The 18,898-nt window shown below is 41.3% G+C and overlaps 1 protein-coding gene across 1 annotated transcript; it reads left to right on the top strand.

Annotated features, from left to right (window-relative positions):
- The first annotated feature begins 225 nt into the window (after window positions 1–225).
- LOC112553453 (growth hormone secretagogue receptor type 1-like) lies at window positions 226–6,272 on the top strand. The gene has a single exon (XM_025220674.1). The coding sequence runs from the start codon at window positions 938–940 to the stop codon at window positions 2,141–2,143; it is 1,206 nt and encodes a 401-aa protein (XP_025076459.1). The 5' UTR covers window positions 226–937; the 3' UTR covers window positions 2,144–6,272.
- The last annotated feature ends 12,626 nt before the right edge of the window (window positions 6,273–18,898 follow it).

Genomic DNA, 18,898 nt, shown 5'->3' with positions numbered 1-18,898 from the left:
ACTTGCTCGTCCAACCTACTCACTCGTGCATTTGTTTGCTCTCACTCTCTCACTCGTGCTCTTGCTTCCACTCACTCACTTGCTCGCGGATGTCCACAGAACTGTGGCTCTGACTGCTCTGGTCCCCAGGTCATTATCGCTATGGTGTGAAGGGAAGCCCTCGACAACCAGTCGATCAACATTATCCCAGGTAATTAAACACAAAACAATATTTTTGCTCCACAGATGATGGCGATTAGCAGGTTGGCAGGGTCTGCTGCGTCTCGGCTACAAGAGTGTAGTATTCTCTGGTAGTAGAGAAAGAAACTATACCAGTCATTTCTTTCTGACTCTCTTGCTTTTGTATATTATTCACTGTTTGTCCGTCCGTCCGTCCTGTCTGTCTGTCTGTCTGCCTGTCCTTCTGTCTGTCTGCTCGCTGTTAATGTCTCACCGTCTGCTCGACTTCTGAACTTTTTCAGTTGTTTTTGACGGCGTCCGTAATTCCAATTTTCAACCTAAAAATCTTTGAATTCTTTCTTTCCTGCAGACGTTTTATTTCTCTACTTCCCCTTTTTTTTTCTCACACCTTCTTCTTCTTCTTTTTTTTTTCTGAGGTACATGTATAATGTAATCACTTATTTACTCACAGACGTGCTTCGCGAACAAGTATTTTTGCAAAGAGGACCTTCTAACCATCGACTGTTCCAGAAGAGTGCTTTGGTAGCAGAACAGTCACACTCCCCGCGCGCAGCAAGACGCAGCGTCACGTCGGCGGCTGTCGTGCGTCTGTATTGCCTGCCTGCTGCAGCAGGTTTCGGGGCGTGCTGCGCCAGCCACCCCACACTCGGCTCAAATCAGGTTGTGGAAGGAAAAACCTCTTTTCGTCTGTTTGGAGTATGTCCACGCGCACAGGGAGCCCGACTTTCTAAAGTTTTGATCTTTAAATCGACGAAGCATGCACATCAAAAGTTATGAGACGGTGATGATGGACTACCCGGAGTACCGGCTGCTGAAGTATCTCCTGGTCTACATTCCACCTGTTCTGATAATACTCGGCACTTTCGGTAATGTTGTTTCTTTTATTGTCCTGAGGCGGCGGGCCATGTCCAAGGTGTCCTCTTACCTTTACCTGGCGTCGTTGGCCATCGCCGATTCGCTCGTCCTTTACATCGGTCTGCTCCGTCTGTGGCTAGACGAGCTAACCGGGGTAAACTTCCAAGACAACTCCGAGTGGCTGTGCAAGGTGACGATGTTCCTGGGGTACCTAGCTAGCGACTTGTCCGTCTGGCTTATCATCGCCGTCACCGTCGAACGTTACATCGTCGTCTGCTTTCCTTTGCGTGCGTTCACTATGTGCAACACCAATCGCGCCAAGCTCGTCATCATTTTTATCGTCTTTCTCATCTGCTGCATGAACATGCACTTCTTCTGGACCGTAGGTCTTGTCGAACGCGCAACCGATAGCGACAACATCACCATATGCGAGGCCGCCCCCGCCTACAACCACCTGGTGGATGATGTGTGGCCATGGGTTGACGCCTGCGTCTATTCTTTTCTCCCTTTCGTCATCATCCTTGTCTGTAACGTCCTCATCATCACGGAGGTGGTAGAAGCCCGTGCACACCGCCTTAACCTGCAAAACATGCCGGACTACCACTACCACCAGCAGAAACAGCTGCAGCATCGCACCTCCACCACCGGAACCGCCATCAGCGGCTGCCGACGGTCATGCGCTTCCGGTGAGGGCACCAAGCTGACCGTCATGCTGCTGACCGTGTCCTTCACCTTTCTCTTGACCACACTGCCCATGAACATCTCCTTGATCGTCACGGCCTTCTGGGAGCAGCAGAACCACGGCATCCGGCAGATAGCACAGCTCAAACTGGCCAAAACCATCGCCGAGCTGTTGATGTACGTCAACCACTCCATCAACTTCTTCCTGTACTGCGCCACGGGACAGAAGTTCCGGCAGCAGATCGCGCATCTCATGTGTTGCCGGAAGGAGACGTCGACATCATGGAACTCCATGCACACGGAACACACGCCCCTAAACAGTATCCATGGCAACAAGAATGGCAACCCACATCTGCTGCTGGCCACCATGCCAGAAGACTCGTTCTCTAACGAGAATGACAACATTCCTCTAAGGACCAAAGTGTGATGCGCATGTCAGGACCTGTGTGAACTACAAGAACTCAGTGAACTACAAGAACTCATCTGTGAAGTGTTCAAGCAGCTCAGTATTGACTGCTTGGTTACTCCACTGACAGGCCTGCCACTCCTTGAAACAATTAAAATGCTACTGTTGGATAGAGAATGGTTATCAACTTCGTAATTAGCCTCACCTTGGTTAAAAAAAAAAAAAAAAAAAATAGTGCAAGACTGAGAAGTTGGTCCAAGTGTTTACTACTCAACATGCGCCCAATTGAATAAACTTCAACACTCAAAGTCTGGTTTAGCTAAACTAGAGGACAGAAACGAACAAAAAATGTTTTTAATGAAAATATCTAACTTTCATTTTTTTTGTCATCGAAATCGGATTGAGGAGAAATGTCTGCTGGAGTGTACAGTAAGTGAGACATGTTTCATTGTCTTTTTTTAAAAGCTAGTTCTAGTGTCACTGTATTTTCCTCAAATAAATAAATTTAATATCAATGCAGTCACTGTTGGGTGACATTGCATCTTCTACATGTCATTTGAAAAAATAACCCAGAGCTTGTCAGTGACTTGTGTCTCCTCACTTTGTGTTTCACGACAGTCGTCAGCATCTACAGATACATCACTTCTTTTTTCTGTCGTTCTGATGCCTTTACTTTTCCGGCACTTACATTTCTTATTGGGATAATTTCTATTTTTAAAATGTATCTCTTGAAGCCATTGTTTTATTTGTGTTGTTTATCGCGGACAGTACTGAGCTCAACGTGGACCACATTGTATGTGAACTCGAGGTGACAAAGAAAGAAAGAAAGAAGAAAGAAAGAAACAAACAAACAAACAAACAAACAAACAAACAAACAAACAAACAAACAAACAGAAAGTTGCTGATGTTATTGCTAATGCGATCTCCTCACTGCTGTGCCTATTCCGTGAAGACCGGAAGTGACGTCTGCTTTACCTTCGCACATCACCCGCTTAGCCACGTGATTATTAAGTCACATGATCTGAAAACACTTATTAAAAAATGTTTAGACTTTGTGTATCGGCTTCTTGTTTAAAAGCAACCAAAGAAATTATCCTTAATGTTCTTTTTTCTTGTTATTTGTTTGTGTCTTGCTTATCTTCGTTTCATGTTTCCTGTTGATGATATTTGTATTGTTGCTGGTTCTCTGTGATGACTGAGGAAGATGATAATGCCGAGGAGGGGAAGAAAGAAGAAGAAAACCACGACCTGTTTGTTATAATTGTACACCATAGGTTCGTGCTCATTACGAGTGTCTTGTAAATTATGTACACAACAGGTTTTGCTCAGTACAGCTGTTGTTTGTTATACAAAACTCATTACATTTGTAAATTATTGTAAATTATACAAAACTCGTGCTCATTACATTTGTAAATTATTGTAAAGTATACAAAACTCGTGCTCATTACTGCTATCTATAAATCCTGCTCCACATGTTGTCCTCGTTACAGTTATCTTGTATATTAGAAACCATGGGTCTTTCTCATTGCCACTCTGGTGTAAATCAAGCATCCCGGTGTTTATTACAGCTTATTACAGTGTCAGGATGTAGGTTAGTAAGCTTTTAATAGGTTTTAAAAAACACACAGCAAGCATGTAGGTTAGTGTGGAAAATATTATCACAAGTATTGGTCAAGTGCCTGCAGCCTGCTATGTCCTACAATTGTTGACTCGCCTTTTATTAGCGAGATACACCCTACATAGTGTATTATCTCTAACATCAATTGGCTACAATTACAGTTACAGACTACTGTATTATTGTAAGTCATTCACACATGAAAACACAAAAAGATGTGAGAGGAGATGAAATGAGCTAAAACATTCTAAGCTTAAGTGTATTTGTCAAACTAACCCAAGGCGTGTTCTTTAGCTAACTGAGTAATAATCATAAAGTTGGAGAATGTAAAGAACTGTGGAGGTTAGACAGTCTAAGCCATTGTGTCCTAAATGAGACAAACTCAGAGTTATGTTTCCGGCTACATGTTGGAAGTTTGACTGGATTACTTGTCCATAACTAGTTTTTGGCCGCAGCGCAAGCAATTCTTTATTCCACTGAGTGAATATCCGCCAAGTTTCCAGTCCTTGTAGACTTCTAGAACTTTTTTTCCACCAGGCATCAACAATCTATTGCCAAAACATTCTGTCAGCATTTATTTTTTCCATAATCTCGTCTTACCCACAGGCACTCCTGTCTGGTCTTCTTCCGTTTAATGAGAGGACAAGTTCAAGAATGAGGTGGAAGGATCCATACAAGTGGACGGATCCATACAATTCAGGACGCAAAGCAGTTCATTTCTCGACGGTCATACTAATGAATTCCTCATCTCTAGAAGCCTGGCTTGTCTCTCAACACTGTTCATCCTCAGTGCATGTGTGGCTAGCTGCCACCACAATATTTTGTACAAGTTTAGTCACAACCCACACAAGACTTGCTGCAACTCTATCCAGAGCGAGGTCTTCTGTCCTCGGTGGGAGCCGCCTGAATAAGACTGGCTATGTTTTTAGTATAGCAAGAAAGAGTTTATTTACTTGCTCGAATGATACGAATATTATGAGCACATAGCTTGACATTGCAGATTACATTTGTAACGATTACATTTGATGACTAGATACCTGTAGCCAGCTCCTTGGGCAGCTAACATAGTAGCTTTTACATCTTAGAATATTGATAGTAGAGCAAAATATAGTTTGTATTGTGTGTGTTTATCTGCGTTTTGTTATTTTAACATGAAGTTTATTTTTAATTATTTCTTGTATTTCTTCTTTCTTCGTTTATTTATTTATTTGCTTGTTCGTGCCATTTTATTTTTTTATTTTTTATTTTTTATTTTTCTTCTTTGGTTTTTTTTTGTCTGTCTGTATATGGGTATGTCTGGGTATATGGATGTATGCAGGAGCAAGTGTTGTCTTGGTATGTCATCTAACAAATAGTTCACGAAACATGTGTGATGGTTATTTCTGAACTTAGACACACTAACATTTGTACATTATTAATATATAATCTTTTGTGATGAATGTGAAAAGAAGAAATTTTAGGATGGTGATTTTGTTAGTGATTGCACTCTCATACTCATTATTTTATTTTAATAACTTTAAATGTGTACAAAAACCAAGGTACACACACACACACACACACACACACACACACACACACACACACACACACACACACACACACACACACACACACACACACACAGCCCCATGACATGCATTTCATTTCACATTTAAAATACGGAACACGCTCAGAAGGCAATGAAGAACTGTGGACTGTGGGTTATTTGTTGGCATTGTTTCCTGCTCAACCGTAGATATACTATACTACATGTTGTTGAAGTTGCTGATATACTTTCAGAAACATTGTGTAGTCCTTGTTTAAGGGTTGCAGTCCACTAATTTAAAAGTATATGAAGATTATCAAGCTGTGTGTCTGGGTTAAAATAAGTGTGTTTGCCATGACAACTTTCCTGTGCACAGAGTGCTGGTGATAACCTGCCATGGGTGGACTTTGTCACCTGTCTCCCTGGTTTATTTATTTTTTTGAAGAATGTCTGCAGGTCAGATCCCTCAGAAACAGACCGGAAAGTTTTTTATATATTATTGTGTACTATGTGCCTTTTCTTATTTTTTGTTCGATGTGTCCAATTTGTAAATGTGGGAACTCTTAAAATAGTCTCCTCCTTAATTTCAAATGTTTTGTAAGACAAGACATCGCAAGCATTTTAAGTTGAAGGGCTTGAAAGAGATAGGTTAATGAATTTCTACCTGTGCGAGAGTGTTCGAAAGAGTGAAAGAAAAACTGTGTGCACGGGAAGCATCATTGCAAGTGAATGACAACCCTGCACACTTGACAGACATGTAAACGAGTTTTACCCACTTAACCAGAATATTTCTCGCCCATCACTGCTTGCTGTTATACGGGTGTGTATCTGAGGTCCTGCTGGTTTTGCTGCAACTTTTGTTTTTGATTCTTCGTTACTTGTTTGAGCTAGCCATTCATAATTCCTTTATTTCTGTACTGCTCTTCTTCCGGCTGTAAACTGAAGTGACGTGCCCCTTGTTGCTGATGTATGTGATAAAGTCAAAACCGTAAATAAATGATAGTTCTCAGCTTGCCTTTGTCGCAGTCGCTGTAGGAAGTCTGGTGATGAAGCGGGTGTGCAAGGGTGCTAATGTTATCGATGGCCTCCTAGTCATCGATTTTCCTCTTCCGGTCCTTCCTGTTTCATCTTAACTGTCTCTTCCTCTTCCTCTCTCGCACAATCTCCTCTTTCCTTTTCCAATGCCTTCTCTCTCTTCTCTTTTAATTTGTCTTTCTTGTTCTTGTGATTGAAATACACGAATCCATTTATAAATATATTTGACTATTGTTGATCTCTCAGAAAAAGTGTTTATATCAGAAAAATCTCTTACTTCAGCGTTAAAGAGGTTTCTGTAATTTTTCAGCTAGTGTTCTGAAGTGTTCAACACAGTTTTTGCTGACCAGTTTATTGAAAATAAAATGATTATTTCCTTTGACGACCAGCACTTTGTACACGTGGCAAAGAGAAGAACGGGTGTGCACCCTGCACAACGCAGTCTTATGCCATTGAAGTCAGCAGCGCGCATGTCAGTGACGCAGGAGGTGATGGATGTAACAGCTTCCGGTTCGCTCTGTATCTCCAGGCCTAATGTCTCCACACTCCCTGCATGCAATTCTTTCCTGTTCGACCGTGATAGTTAGCATTCAGCGAGGTGGACAAGGGTATCTCATGACCACCTGCTTATCTCCGCCGTACAGACGGCCACACACACACACAGACACACAGACACACACACAGACACACAGACACACAGACACACAGACACACAGACATAGTAATCACAAGCAGGTACATATGCTGCAGAGAATAGCAGTGAAAATTATTTGGCAGTAAACCTACAGGAACAGACTCTTGCCTTTAAAAAATATTCGTTTTTAATTATTTCTTTTTATAAGCTAATGAAAACCAAAGGGGAAGCCGCATATGGATTAATGACATGAAATACATTTATTTCATATATGGCTTTATCTGATACCTCGTCGACCTGTGTCTTGCATTTGTGGCCAGGCAATTTTTGCCTATTACAGACGAACGACCCGAACAAGATCGTGAACTGGCTCAGAAGATTTTTTTTCAAAAACTCAGGCGCTCGCGGCACAAATGGAAAGGAAAGGAAGCATCGAAATCTGAATCTTTTTGCCTCCCATTCTTTCCCTCCGAGCAAACTTCTCAGCAGGAGATGGAGATAGTGGTCAGAACGTTTCATTAACTTCCCTTTTAAAGAAAATAAAAACCATGTTAAAAAAAGAGGTTGACTACATCTTCGCTGGCACTCTGACCGTGTCTACAAAATGGATGCAGAAGCAAAATAAACGCTTCAAACCGTTATCAAAAGAACATCCCTTACATAATCAGGTGTGGGCCACACTACCAGTAATTTTCTTCCTTTCTATCGTCTGCTGCTTGTTGTCTACTTGGTTGCCACACGAAAGGTTGGGTGCACCGTAGGAATGTCCAGACCCGAGTGACAAGAGTTCACTAGTCTGTCATCGCTCATCGCCCCCAGACCTGGCGGCTAATCAGAAACTCGCTCCTTTTCTACAAAAACAGTTTGTGTCCCATAAACCTTCCCCTGCTCTGGTGTTTATTCAGTGGTTTCGGTGTCCCTGAACCCAAGTTTTTCCACCGGCCTTCCAGTCCTTTTGGTGTTGATGTCAAACACTTTTGGGTTTCAATTTCAAGCACACACTTGTTTATGTGTCGCCGGGATTTTTGCCAACCCCATCGCGTGAAGTCCTTATCACATAGTCTCAAAAAAGAACAGCATCCTTGCTGCTAAAATGGAGCCTCTTAGCCTTGTTTATTCGATTAATCTCACTAGACACGTGTCCGCGTGCTCAATCAGCGGAGGATTTTAAAAATTTTGAAAAAAATTACAGAAAGTTTCAAATCTCAGAACTTGAATTTTCCGAGCGGGAAACATAATTGTTTCGGATCATTAAGTAATTACACCAATGATGATGACATGTGAAGTTATGGCTGCTGTGGCTGCTCTGTACCAAGCACATTCAGACTTTTTCTAGTGATACATTCCTTAAACAAATACACCAAGTATTTAAATATCTATCGTCACTACAGACGCAACAATGACACCATGGGCGGTATGCTCGTGCAGATTAAGACTCTGTGATGAAAGCCTCAGTTTGGCAAAACAAACAAACTTACCTTTCTCACAGGTAAACACATGTTCTAATACTCAAACAGGCTTTTATCGTGCAAAAACGTGTTTTTTTTAATTTCAAAAGAGACATTGAACACTTACAGCAAATCTTTTTGTAAGCAAAGGTTATAATCCACAAATGCATTCATTGTTGGTAGATGGACAACGTGTACAGGTGTGCAGGTGATGTAGTGTAGGAAGCAGTGTATGCCCACCTGCAGACACCTGATACAACATACGAGCCACAGGAACACAGGTGAGGACTGGCAACCAAAAACCGCGCATGGACAGCGATGTTGGGGTCAGTGAGGACCAAACACCAGGTGGACGGGCAACATTTCACATTGTCAGCGACTCAGGTTTCACACTGTGCACTAGAAAATACAGAAAATACTTTCCCTGCATTCGTTGGTGTTAAAGGGAAAAGCCAGTAAAATAGCGCATGTGGCTTTAATCCCAAAGAATGAACGATATCTAATAATATTTTCTGTTTTCGACAGCTGAGCGATGAAAAACTGAACGAAATGGAAAATGCAGGCCTGACAGAGAATAGTGTTACAAACAGTAAGGTCTTTGTAACGCAGGGAGAGACTGGCGAAACAGACTGATGTTACAAGCAGTAACATTATTGTAACATTCTTTTTAATGTAGCTACTGAATGTTTCCATTGTGGACAACATTGGATCAGCGATGTCCTCCAAAGATAGAAGAATTCTTTGCGATGATGCTGACAGTAGAATTCATCCAGATCCTCGCGCAAACAAAGCGTCACGTGACTTTTCAAAGGTAGGATGCAGGTGGATCAGTTTCCATATCTCCCAACCTGTGTCTTTCCGCGGTTGCAAGCTCTCGATGTTTTTTCGAGATTACAAGCTGTAAACAAAGGCTGCGCTCGCCGATCGGCAAAACTGATAACATCATCGTAACATCGCTCAACATTTGTCTTGTCCGACGGTTGTTGTAGAACTGCTGACACTACCCCAGCTCTGCTCCACCCTGTCACGTGGGTCCGCATACGTCATCAGTCAGGACCAGTTTGTTTTCTTTTGATATCTCAAACATGGCGGCACTCACGAGCTGTTTTTGAGATGCGATTGTACAGTAAACGACCGTTTTGCAAGCGACATTTTGATTGGACAGACAGTACCTACCATGTAAGCGCATCTTTGATTTGCTTACCATTCCGCAAAAACGTGCTCACTTCCTCTTTCTCTCTTTTCCCCCTCCCGTGCACTGAGAACCCACTTGTGGCAGAGTGAAAGTACTTGAGAACAAACAATGTTCAAAAGAGAGTTCTTGTTCTTTCATTTTGTCGGCCACACCTTCCTCAAGCGCTCAGTGGCTAATAGAAAACATTTTTTGTCAGCCTACTCTAAGAGATCCAATTGTTCCATCCTATCCATGATTTCCTGTTATTATTTTTTTGTTTCTTACTTTCCATTCCCGCCTGAGGAAGATAACTCAGTACCCGCTAACTGCTATCTGGGTGTCTAACGGCTACCAATCAGCCGACCTGCTCATATTTTACAAGCATCACACCCGGTATCTTCGTGTTATCGGTGAACTGCGCCCTCCAGCGGATTATTTTTGTCTTTTGTTTGCACTGACTTCTGCAACGCATGTTCTGACTTGTTTTTATCCTTTTATGGCTGCCATTGACAATGGAGTGCTTCAGGGCGCGTGCTAGTGTATTGTCACCACTGCAATGAGAGGCCCTGGGTTCAGATCTCGTCTCGGGGCACTCTCTGTGACGCCTGTTAGCAGGGCTGGAAATCGTATTTTACAACAGAAGTCTCAGTCGATAACATCATCACAATACGATGACAGACGAGGGGGAAGCTAGTTTTTGAGAGCATCCAACCCGTCGTTGTCGTCGTCGTCTTCGTCTTCGTAAAAACAATGTCTGCCCCTCCAGCTGTCTCTAGAGTGAGGTGATGTTTTTCATTATCGAGACCAGAGTAAGATTTAATAGCTCATGGCACATCACATCCATACAGGCATCAATGTGCGTATATTGTTGACGACCTCGTTATCATTTTTAAGATAATGACAAAAGTTAATAGGAAGGATGGAAGGACGAAAGCTGAAAGCTGCAGCATTACTCCTAGCAGTGTATCTTTGCGGACATACACCTCTGACATTAATAAATCTCATTAAACTCCGGGATGTTTATAGTAAGCTCATTTTTTTAAATGTCAAAAAGGAATGAAACGAAATTAAAAAAGATTAGGATGTAAAGAGTCCGAGCGGGTAGAGAAATTCAGTTAGTAAGGTGGTTAAAGCCTTCCTGGGGTCCGTGTTTTTTCAAGCAGTCTTGTGGTGTGTCAGGAGCTAAAAATTATGTTTGTGGACAGTTTAAAAAAAATTGTGTCTTCTATTGCTGAGTGACACAGAAACAAAAACCAGAGACACACAGAACTGAGCAAACTCACCAAAGCAACATTAAAGTGTGGGAGAGAAAGAGGAAGGGGAAAAATAGAAAGAAAAGGAAGGGAAAAAATTGGACATTATTAGACCATTCTGCAAAAAAGACGACTGGACTTTTTATTTGGAAATGGATTTTCCCCTCTGGCAAATGATGATTTTATCTTCCTGCTCACCTATTGCTGCAGTTTACAACTTTTATGTCAAGTCGCCAGAGACGTCCTCCTCACTCGGAAGTGAAGGCAGGAAAAGGAATATTTTATGAAAGCAAAGATAAAAAGGAAAAAAGTGAAAATAAATTTTTAAAATATTTTATAGCCATTTCGAGTAATCGAAGATTTTATATGTATTGGCACTTTATTGTTTAAAACTAAGCTTCTATACCATCTTGTATGAAAGTAAGGACGTATTGTCGACAATGTTCTCTAGAATTATAATTCCTTCTTTCTTGGTCTTCATTCTTCTTTGCTTCTTTTTTAGCTGTTGCCCTCTCTTCGTTCTTTATCTGTTTTTATGCTTTGTCACTCCTGTCTTGTTTCAGCTGTGAATCATTACCACAAAAATTAAAGATAAAACAAACCGAAAGAAACACAAGAGTGTTGCTAAACTTTGACAAACAATCGACATTTGCTCGACATTTGCTCGACATTTGCTAGGGTTTCGGCAAGTGTGGCTCTCATGCTGATTCCACTGATCTTCATTGCTTACTCAGTTGGTGTAAAAGATCAAAATCTTTCTTTGTGCAAGCACATCCGGCAAATTTTGTATGGGGCCAATCAACGTTGGTGGTAGGTTTTTTCAAACCTTACAGTCGGGTGGGCTGGCGGTTATGCTCCATTTCTTCCCCCAGTGTGGCGCCTGTGAGGACCGAGACCCCATCTACATAGCAAGGATGATGCTGTGCTCTCTGGACCACCAACAACTGGCTTCATTTCCGGCGTGAGACCCCAAATGTCCACAAAACCATGATCTAAGAATGGCCAGTGAGACATTGGGTGTCATCCAGACCAAGGTATTGGGGAAAAGTTGTTCTGTAAACAATTCAGCCGACTTTATAATTACTGGAACACAATGTCCACCTTTTACCGCAAAGTGTTTGCTACCATGACAAAAAGACATTTTTGCAGATTTTTAAAAATAAACCATACATAAAAATACGACTGTAGCTATTAACAGTGGTTGATATTTGACATTTCCAATACATTTACAAAGTTTGATTTGTTGGCTGTGGAAAATTATTACTTTTGAGAGATCATGCATATTAAAGATTGTGAAACATTGGCATTAATAACACAGTAGTACAGTTCAAGATGAAGACTAACAACAAACAAATTCATCATCTTAGGCACAAAGACAAAAGGTTATGAAAGCAATTTGATGTGTGAACCTCGTCAAGCATGGACACTGCACTGCAAAGGTCACATTTATCACTTGCAATAAGACCGATAGGGAAAAAAAGATGAGTTGACTTTTATTGTGCCGGCAACAGAAAGCCAATTAGCGAGATAACCTGGAGGATGTCGTCCGGAAGCTCGTCCTACTTCGCCGTGAGTTTGCGGCCCTGTGCTCCTCCAAGAGCAGCAAGGAATAAACTAATGATCTGTGATTTCACTCGCAAAGACATGAAGCGGCGAAAGAAAAATAAATGCAAATGGCAGAACAAATGTCTGAGAAACTTAACACCATCCCCTCCAGCCATCCCATCCACGCATTCATCTGCCACCAACTGTAGCATAAGTTCATCCATGTTGTGGACTTGCATCCTTCCTCTCAGAAATCGTCAAGTTCAATGCCCTGACATTCGTTCTCATGACTGAGGTTGGGTTTTTTTTTTTCGGGCAAACTTACTTTTTTGCCGTGCTTGTAAATTTTTTATACTTGTTCTCTCTGGTGTGCTGCATGTGCATTCATATTCTATTTTTCTGCATAAAATTTCCAGTTGTGATAATTTATTTTCGGCATTTCTAGGCAGATTTGCGCTTGAAAGACGATACGTATCTCCAAGCAACACAACCATGGAGTCCAGCGGCTGTGACTGATCACTTCTCTGGGCTGTATGCAAATGAGTGAAAATGAGAATTTCTGTCAAAACTCAAGCTTCCATGCCAGCAAAATAATTTTTGAAATAGAGACTATTTGATATCAATAGGTCATTCTACAGTTCCATGGACATACTCAATGCCTTTAGAAATCTAGTTTTTTTCTCTCTTTTCTTGCAGTGAAACTGCACTGGAACAAATTTTAAGCATGGCCTCCTTCATCAGTTATTCCTGAAACCTAATTTTAAACTTTGCAGTTCAACTGACACATCACACGGTTACTACATGCGTTTATACATTCATAAATGTATGCATGGGTCTCGTCCTGATTTTTCTCTTCCTCCTCCCCACAATGGAAGGACAGAAGACGGAAGAGAAGTGAGGGTTTGTGTGCCTCTGTTCTCATGTATAAATATTATGTTTATCTGTTTTTGTTGTTTATGCCAATAGCTGTAATGCACCAGTGAGTACCTTTCATCTTTCGATCGTCATGGTGCAAAGAGATGTATCACGAATGTTTTATTTGATGTGAGGCTGAACTTTATCTCAAATTCTAGGCCTTAGTTTGTTTATATTTATTATCTGAAGCTGTGAACATGCAGTCCTCTACAGCACAGTAAACATTTACTGTTCCTGATGTTAAAGACATTGTGTGTTGGTACAGCAGCACCTGTCGTGTCAGCCCACACCACAATGATTGTAGAAACTCAGAAGGTTTCATCTACCATCTGCGTAGGTTGTGCTGACAGTGATGTGCACTCAGTTAATTACAATCTCAGGTAAGTGAAAACAAGATGCTGCCTGTGTTGCTATTTTAAGCTCTAAGTCTAAGTAGGAGGGGAAAGTTCCCCACCTTGTAACTTGAGTCAGGTAAGCAGGTTACATTTGCCAAACCATTTTCTGACAAGAATTCTTCTCCTCCGCTACCAATCTCATTTTTCTTCCGTTTTAATCAGCTCTCATCCGTGGACTGAAAAGCCTGTAGGATATACTGCAAATTACTTCCTGAGTTAGAACTCATCAAAGGATTAAAAAATTCGCACATTCCGGAATAGTCCGGAAGCTCCACAATAGAAAACTTGTGAGAGGTTTTACTAAAATCAACAGCATATAGTAAAAACTGTAAACAAAATATGTTTTTGCTGCTGCTCCATATTTTAGGAATTTTAATCTTGAGATTGGAGCAAGAGGTGAGTGGAGTCGGGGGAGACAGAGGAGAAAGGAGGGAGGAAGATGGATAGGCAGGAATTGAAAACATGGCATCATGTCACCTGTCTGTAAACAATCAACACATGGTCAAGGACCACATCGTCCGCAAGAGCAGTTCACTGGACACTGGCACTGAGAACATCGAGAGGGTCAGTCGGTTAGTAAACGCGGCCGTTCACTCATGTGAACACCGTTTGTCAGAGATAGGGAGCCAGTCTGTCAGTCCAGTCTGAGCTGCTCACAGGTGGGTTACATTCGACTGCTTCTTGGCTAAGTTATTCTCAAAGAAACCCTCACTACAGAATGTTAAATTTCTCAACCACATGTGGACATAACTGGTGTCCTCGACAAGTAGAAAACACATTAATTCGACCCTCTACTATCAAACTGTGAGAATGTTCGTTGAATAAATAAAGCGAATTACTCGGGTAAGTTGAGGGCAAAACAAAACCAAAAAAAAAAAAAAAAAGCCAAACAAAACAAGTAAAAAGCCTGACATTGATAACATGGTACCTCCAAGTCCAAAATAGATCCTCCGATTTGCAAAGAAATTTGAATGTTTTTTGTTTTGTTTTCGCTGTGATGGCCATTTAACTGCGCTTACTAAACAGCCATTGGCAAGGCAAAGTGTGTGAGAGAGAGAGAGAAATGCAAAGTTGGTGAATAGCAAGCATTTGTTGATGGATGGATGACAAGACTGAGTTGTACATTATGAATATCAGGTATGTAATTATGTGTCTATGGCTTACACACCCGGATGTGGTAGCACAATGATAGTTTTCATATTTCCAAGGTACAGTTACCCAGAAAGCAAGACATTATCTGGTGTACCTCAGCGCAACTTTCTCGAATGATCTCTGAATTACAATTCTCGGTATACGGCATTCTCACAATGTTCAGAGCAGTGTGTACCTGTAATTTTCCTTGCTAATATTATCGCTTCAGGGGTTAAAACAGGGCCGTGCATGTGTTGACCAGTCATCTGCCCGCCTTTGTAGTGCTGTGCATGGTGTGTAGGGATGTCCAACTGCAGCTGTCACATGTTGCTTGGTTCAGACCAAAGTATAATGACAGTATAATGACCACAGTGTAATGACATTTAAACAGCAGGAGCAATAAAGGCACAATACGTGGGATTCGCTGTGGGCTCAGTTTCCGGAGGATGGTGTGTGTGTGGGCGGGGGAATCGTGTGAACAGACCTTGTAAACATCCATGCTGTTTAGGACATATTGGACCTTAGGGATGAGCATTTTCTCATTTATCGGTCAGCTGCCTTTCGGGACCGTTTTCCACTCAAACCTGGATCCACCAACATATGACGTCACCACTACCGTTGAATCAACATCTGTTTATTTACCATTCCTACAACGCTTTCTCTGTATTTTTTGACTGTAATAACCAATCCTACGCTTCAGGAAGTATGGCTCGTGTTGTAAAAACAAATGTTAAGAAAAAGAAGCAAATGCTTTACAAAAAGACTTTCATCCTCGCACAATGCAAGTTCTCCAAATAATTGAAATGAACCCAAGTGAGTTAAACGAGAAACATTTTGATTTGATAGGTTAATTTTTTTCTCATCTTATCTTCCATGTCCACGTGTGAAGGTCGCACTAAAACTGTGGAGTTTTATTCACATTGAACGGAATGCTTATGATTCCACAGGTGTGGAAATCAGATTTTATAACAGCAGTATTTTCCACGATTTTACCAGAAAACAACATATCCTCTAAAACGGATGAACTTTTTCTAAACTGTTTAAGTTATCCGAAGGTAAGGACGTTGTAGACACTCGGCACAAGTGGACTCGAGACAATCACAAGAAAATAGTGATGATCGCTCTGTTCTGAAGACTACAACAAGGTCGGTAAACTTGTCCTTGCACGTGGGAATTCTTTATTATCCAGAAGATGGTTCTCTTTACCACCCGGAGGTTTGTTAAACCACTCTGAGAATCATGGGTGCGGAGATCATTGCTTATCTTTCGCTTCCCGCCGTCGTCGTCATCTTTATGGAGCTTCTTGGCCACAAGAAACAGTTAGTCCTTACATTACAAGCGGAGAATAGCTTTGTTGTGTCTGAAGCAATTTTCAGTAAGTTTTGTACCTCTGTCCTGCCTTACTGTCTGCATCAATTTTATTTCTAGTTCAGTCTCTCGCTAGTAGTTCTATCTTTCCTTTATTCGTACAAATCTCTTGTGTCTGCTTATTTTAAACCGTTGTTTTGTTCATGAGAAGTATGACATCATGAAATATATTCCTGGCCATCTCCATCTCACGAGGACTACTTCAGTACCACTGAAGTGTTTCTCATTGGTAGAATGGAAATTGAATTTGTTTACCTAAACACTATAATTCTTTGCTTCCGGATTATATCTCTCCAGAAACCACCCTGCATAAGTCAAGATTATCAACACATCAAATCTGTTCCTGATTAGTTTTTCTTCCTATTTTAGTGGACTACCAAGTTTCATCCAGTGACAGTTACAGCTATGTCTTTTGTTCTCAGAAATAAACCTAGCTGTCCTCTTATTCCTTATTAAACATGGGCATAGCTAGTGACGCATACTTCTCCTGGAGCCATGGCTTTAAAAAACGAGACGATTAATACACAGCCTGCAACTGGACGCCGAGAACGACCTCGATAAACGAGCGCCAAGTTTTAACACCGAGTTCAGAAGGTCAAGACCTCGTAAGGGAGGCTGGTGGAGGACAAGATAAAACGCTGAGGCCACAGGTGCATCTCGGTATTGAGAAACCATAAAAAGTGGATTGACTTCATACAGACACGGCCATAAAGACAGGCTCACAACATTCAAGCAGCAGAAAACTCTCCAAGTTGATTCCACTTAGATAGTGCCTCCTCTCAGCCTGTCTAAAATAGTAGGACAGCACGACATCACGTGACACATATATTTTGACGGAAATACTCTCAAATTAATGGGATGTAAACTACATCACAACAAGTAAACAAACTAGAAGAGAAATTAAACAGGAGACTTACTGGTAGGCCGGCCAGATGCCAGTTGAGGGTCAGGATGAGGAAAGCTATCTGGCGAGGATGATGTATCTGTGGTGGAGAGGGAGACACGCACATTAGCCCTTGTCAGGACAGACAGGCATCTTGGGAGTCGTGAAAGATGCGCATTTGTATCGCCTTCCAACTCGTCATCCTTCACCTGTTGGTTCTCTCAATTTTCGAGAAGCTCCACCGCACAAACAAGGATTGGAAGCGTTGTCTCACTGTCATAAAAATCAATCCTTTTCTAGGGAAAAATAATTACAACTGAAAGTTTAAAGTAGGGAAAGGCTGCGGGGGTTGGATATAATAAAATTTCTCCATCGATACTGCTTTTACTATACTTGTAACCTACTTCTTCGATATATTTTACTTTATGGCCGAATCCATGTTCAAAATAAAATCCCCTCCACCCTAAAAAAAAAAGTTGTTCTGTATCGATGGATTTTTGTCCTGTTTATTGGACAGTCGCTTCCTTATGAAGCTTTTACGACTGACAAAGAGAGTGACACCTGCTATCTTCTTCAGCAACATTTCTTAAGCCGAGAGATTCACAAATTTTATTTTAAAAGGGAATGATCAGGTGTTGCAAGCTCCCCTACAATGGATTTTTAAAATTGACTTAAAACACTGCTGAGTTTGTGTTTGTGATGACAGCAGCTGTTATTTTAGACAATGTTCTGGAGAAATTGAGGGCTCTGAGAAAATATGTCTCGGTATAGTCTTAGATAATGGATGTCATGGGTATAGTTGTCAGTGCTGCTGGAGGTGACAGGTGGATGTCATGAACTGTATGGTCTGTGAACACTGTTCACTATGTAGTCCTCACTTAATGTTGTATCGTCACAACGCTGGTGAAAAATGGATTTCCGTCAGGGACCACTGTCTGTGGAACTTCTCTACAATGTTTGCGTTGGTTTTCTCCCCTTAATACTTCAGTTATCTCCCATATGTTTCTGGTTCTTTAGTTTGGCGATATTCTTGTGACCAGATACATTCCATATAAGTATCGCCGGTATGTGTTCATATATCTATCAGCTTTGTACACTGGTTTTCTCATGCTTTGTTGTTCAATAATTTCTTGGTTATAATTATTGAATGAGAACTCACGGTATTCTGAGAACACTAGTAGGGGCAGACATGAGCGACCTTCATAAACGATGAACATAGAAGAGAAAGGGGGTTGGGGAGAGAGAGAAAAAAATACAATCTAGGGAAATGCCGCTCATAACATTTTGCATTTTAATAAAGAACCCAAAAATGTAAGACCCACAAAGAATTATTCCTATATTACGAGATCACAAAGGGCTAAGGGTCTGACTAATGTTGTCATAGCTGCTGAGAGTCTAATGTTGTCTTTAACACAGAAGAGTTGAGTTGAGTGGTCTGGGAAAACAAAAGTTGGGTACATCTCCACGCAAGTTTAAAAGTGAAAATCTTAAAAGGAAGAAAATACTTTTTTGACTAGACAAATAGTTTGATACATTTTCCCATTAAAACTCGCGATATCTGTACCAGTAGTGTTTTGGCACCAGGGCTCACGAAACTCTTTTACTCATCCTGTCAAGCCTACCCTGATAAAACCTTGCATTCGTCGCTTCAGGGTTCGCCTTCCTTCTCGGCTTGCTAGCCGGTAATTATTCGGAGGAGGCTCCTTTCAATAAAATTTTCCAATTTAGAGTAAATATTGCGGAGATTATGACTGATTTAATTCAGCAAGAAAGTGCACAAAATTTCTCGATGCCTTAGAAAATAAACTAGGCATATAAATGATTTAAGAACTGCTTTCTACACACCAGTTTTATC

Source organism: Pomacea canaliculata, linkage group LG12, assembly GCF_003073045.1.
Source record: "Pomacea canaliculata isolate SZHN2017 linkage group LG12, ASM307304v1, whole genome shotgun sequence".
NCBI lineage: Eukaryota > Metazoa > Mollusca > Gastropoda > Architaenioglossa > Ampullariidae > Pomacea > Pomacea canaliculata.
The sequence above is the reverse complement of the archived record's forward strand: the minus strand, read 5'-3'. Positions and strand labels throughout refer to the sequence as shown.

What these genes read in the sequence shown, in the direction of transcription:
- LOC112553453 (XM_025220674.1), top strand. Translation starts at nt 938, where the DNA reads ATGCACATCAAAAGTTATGAGACGGTGATGATGGACTACCCGGAGTAC.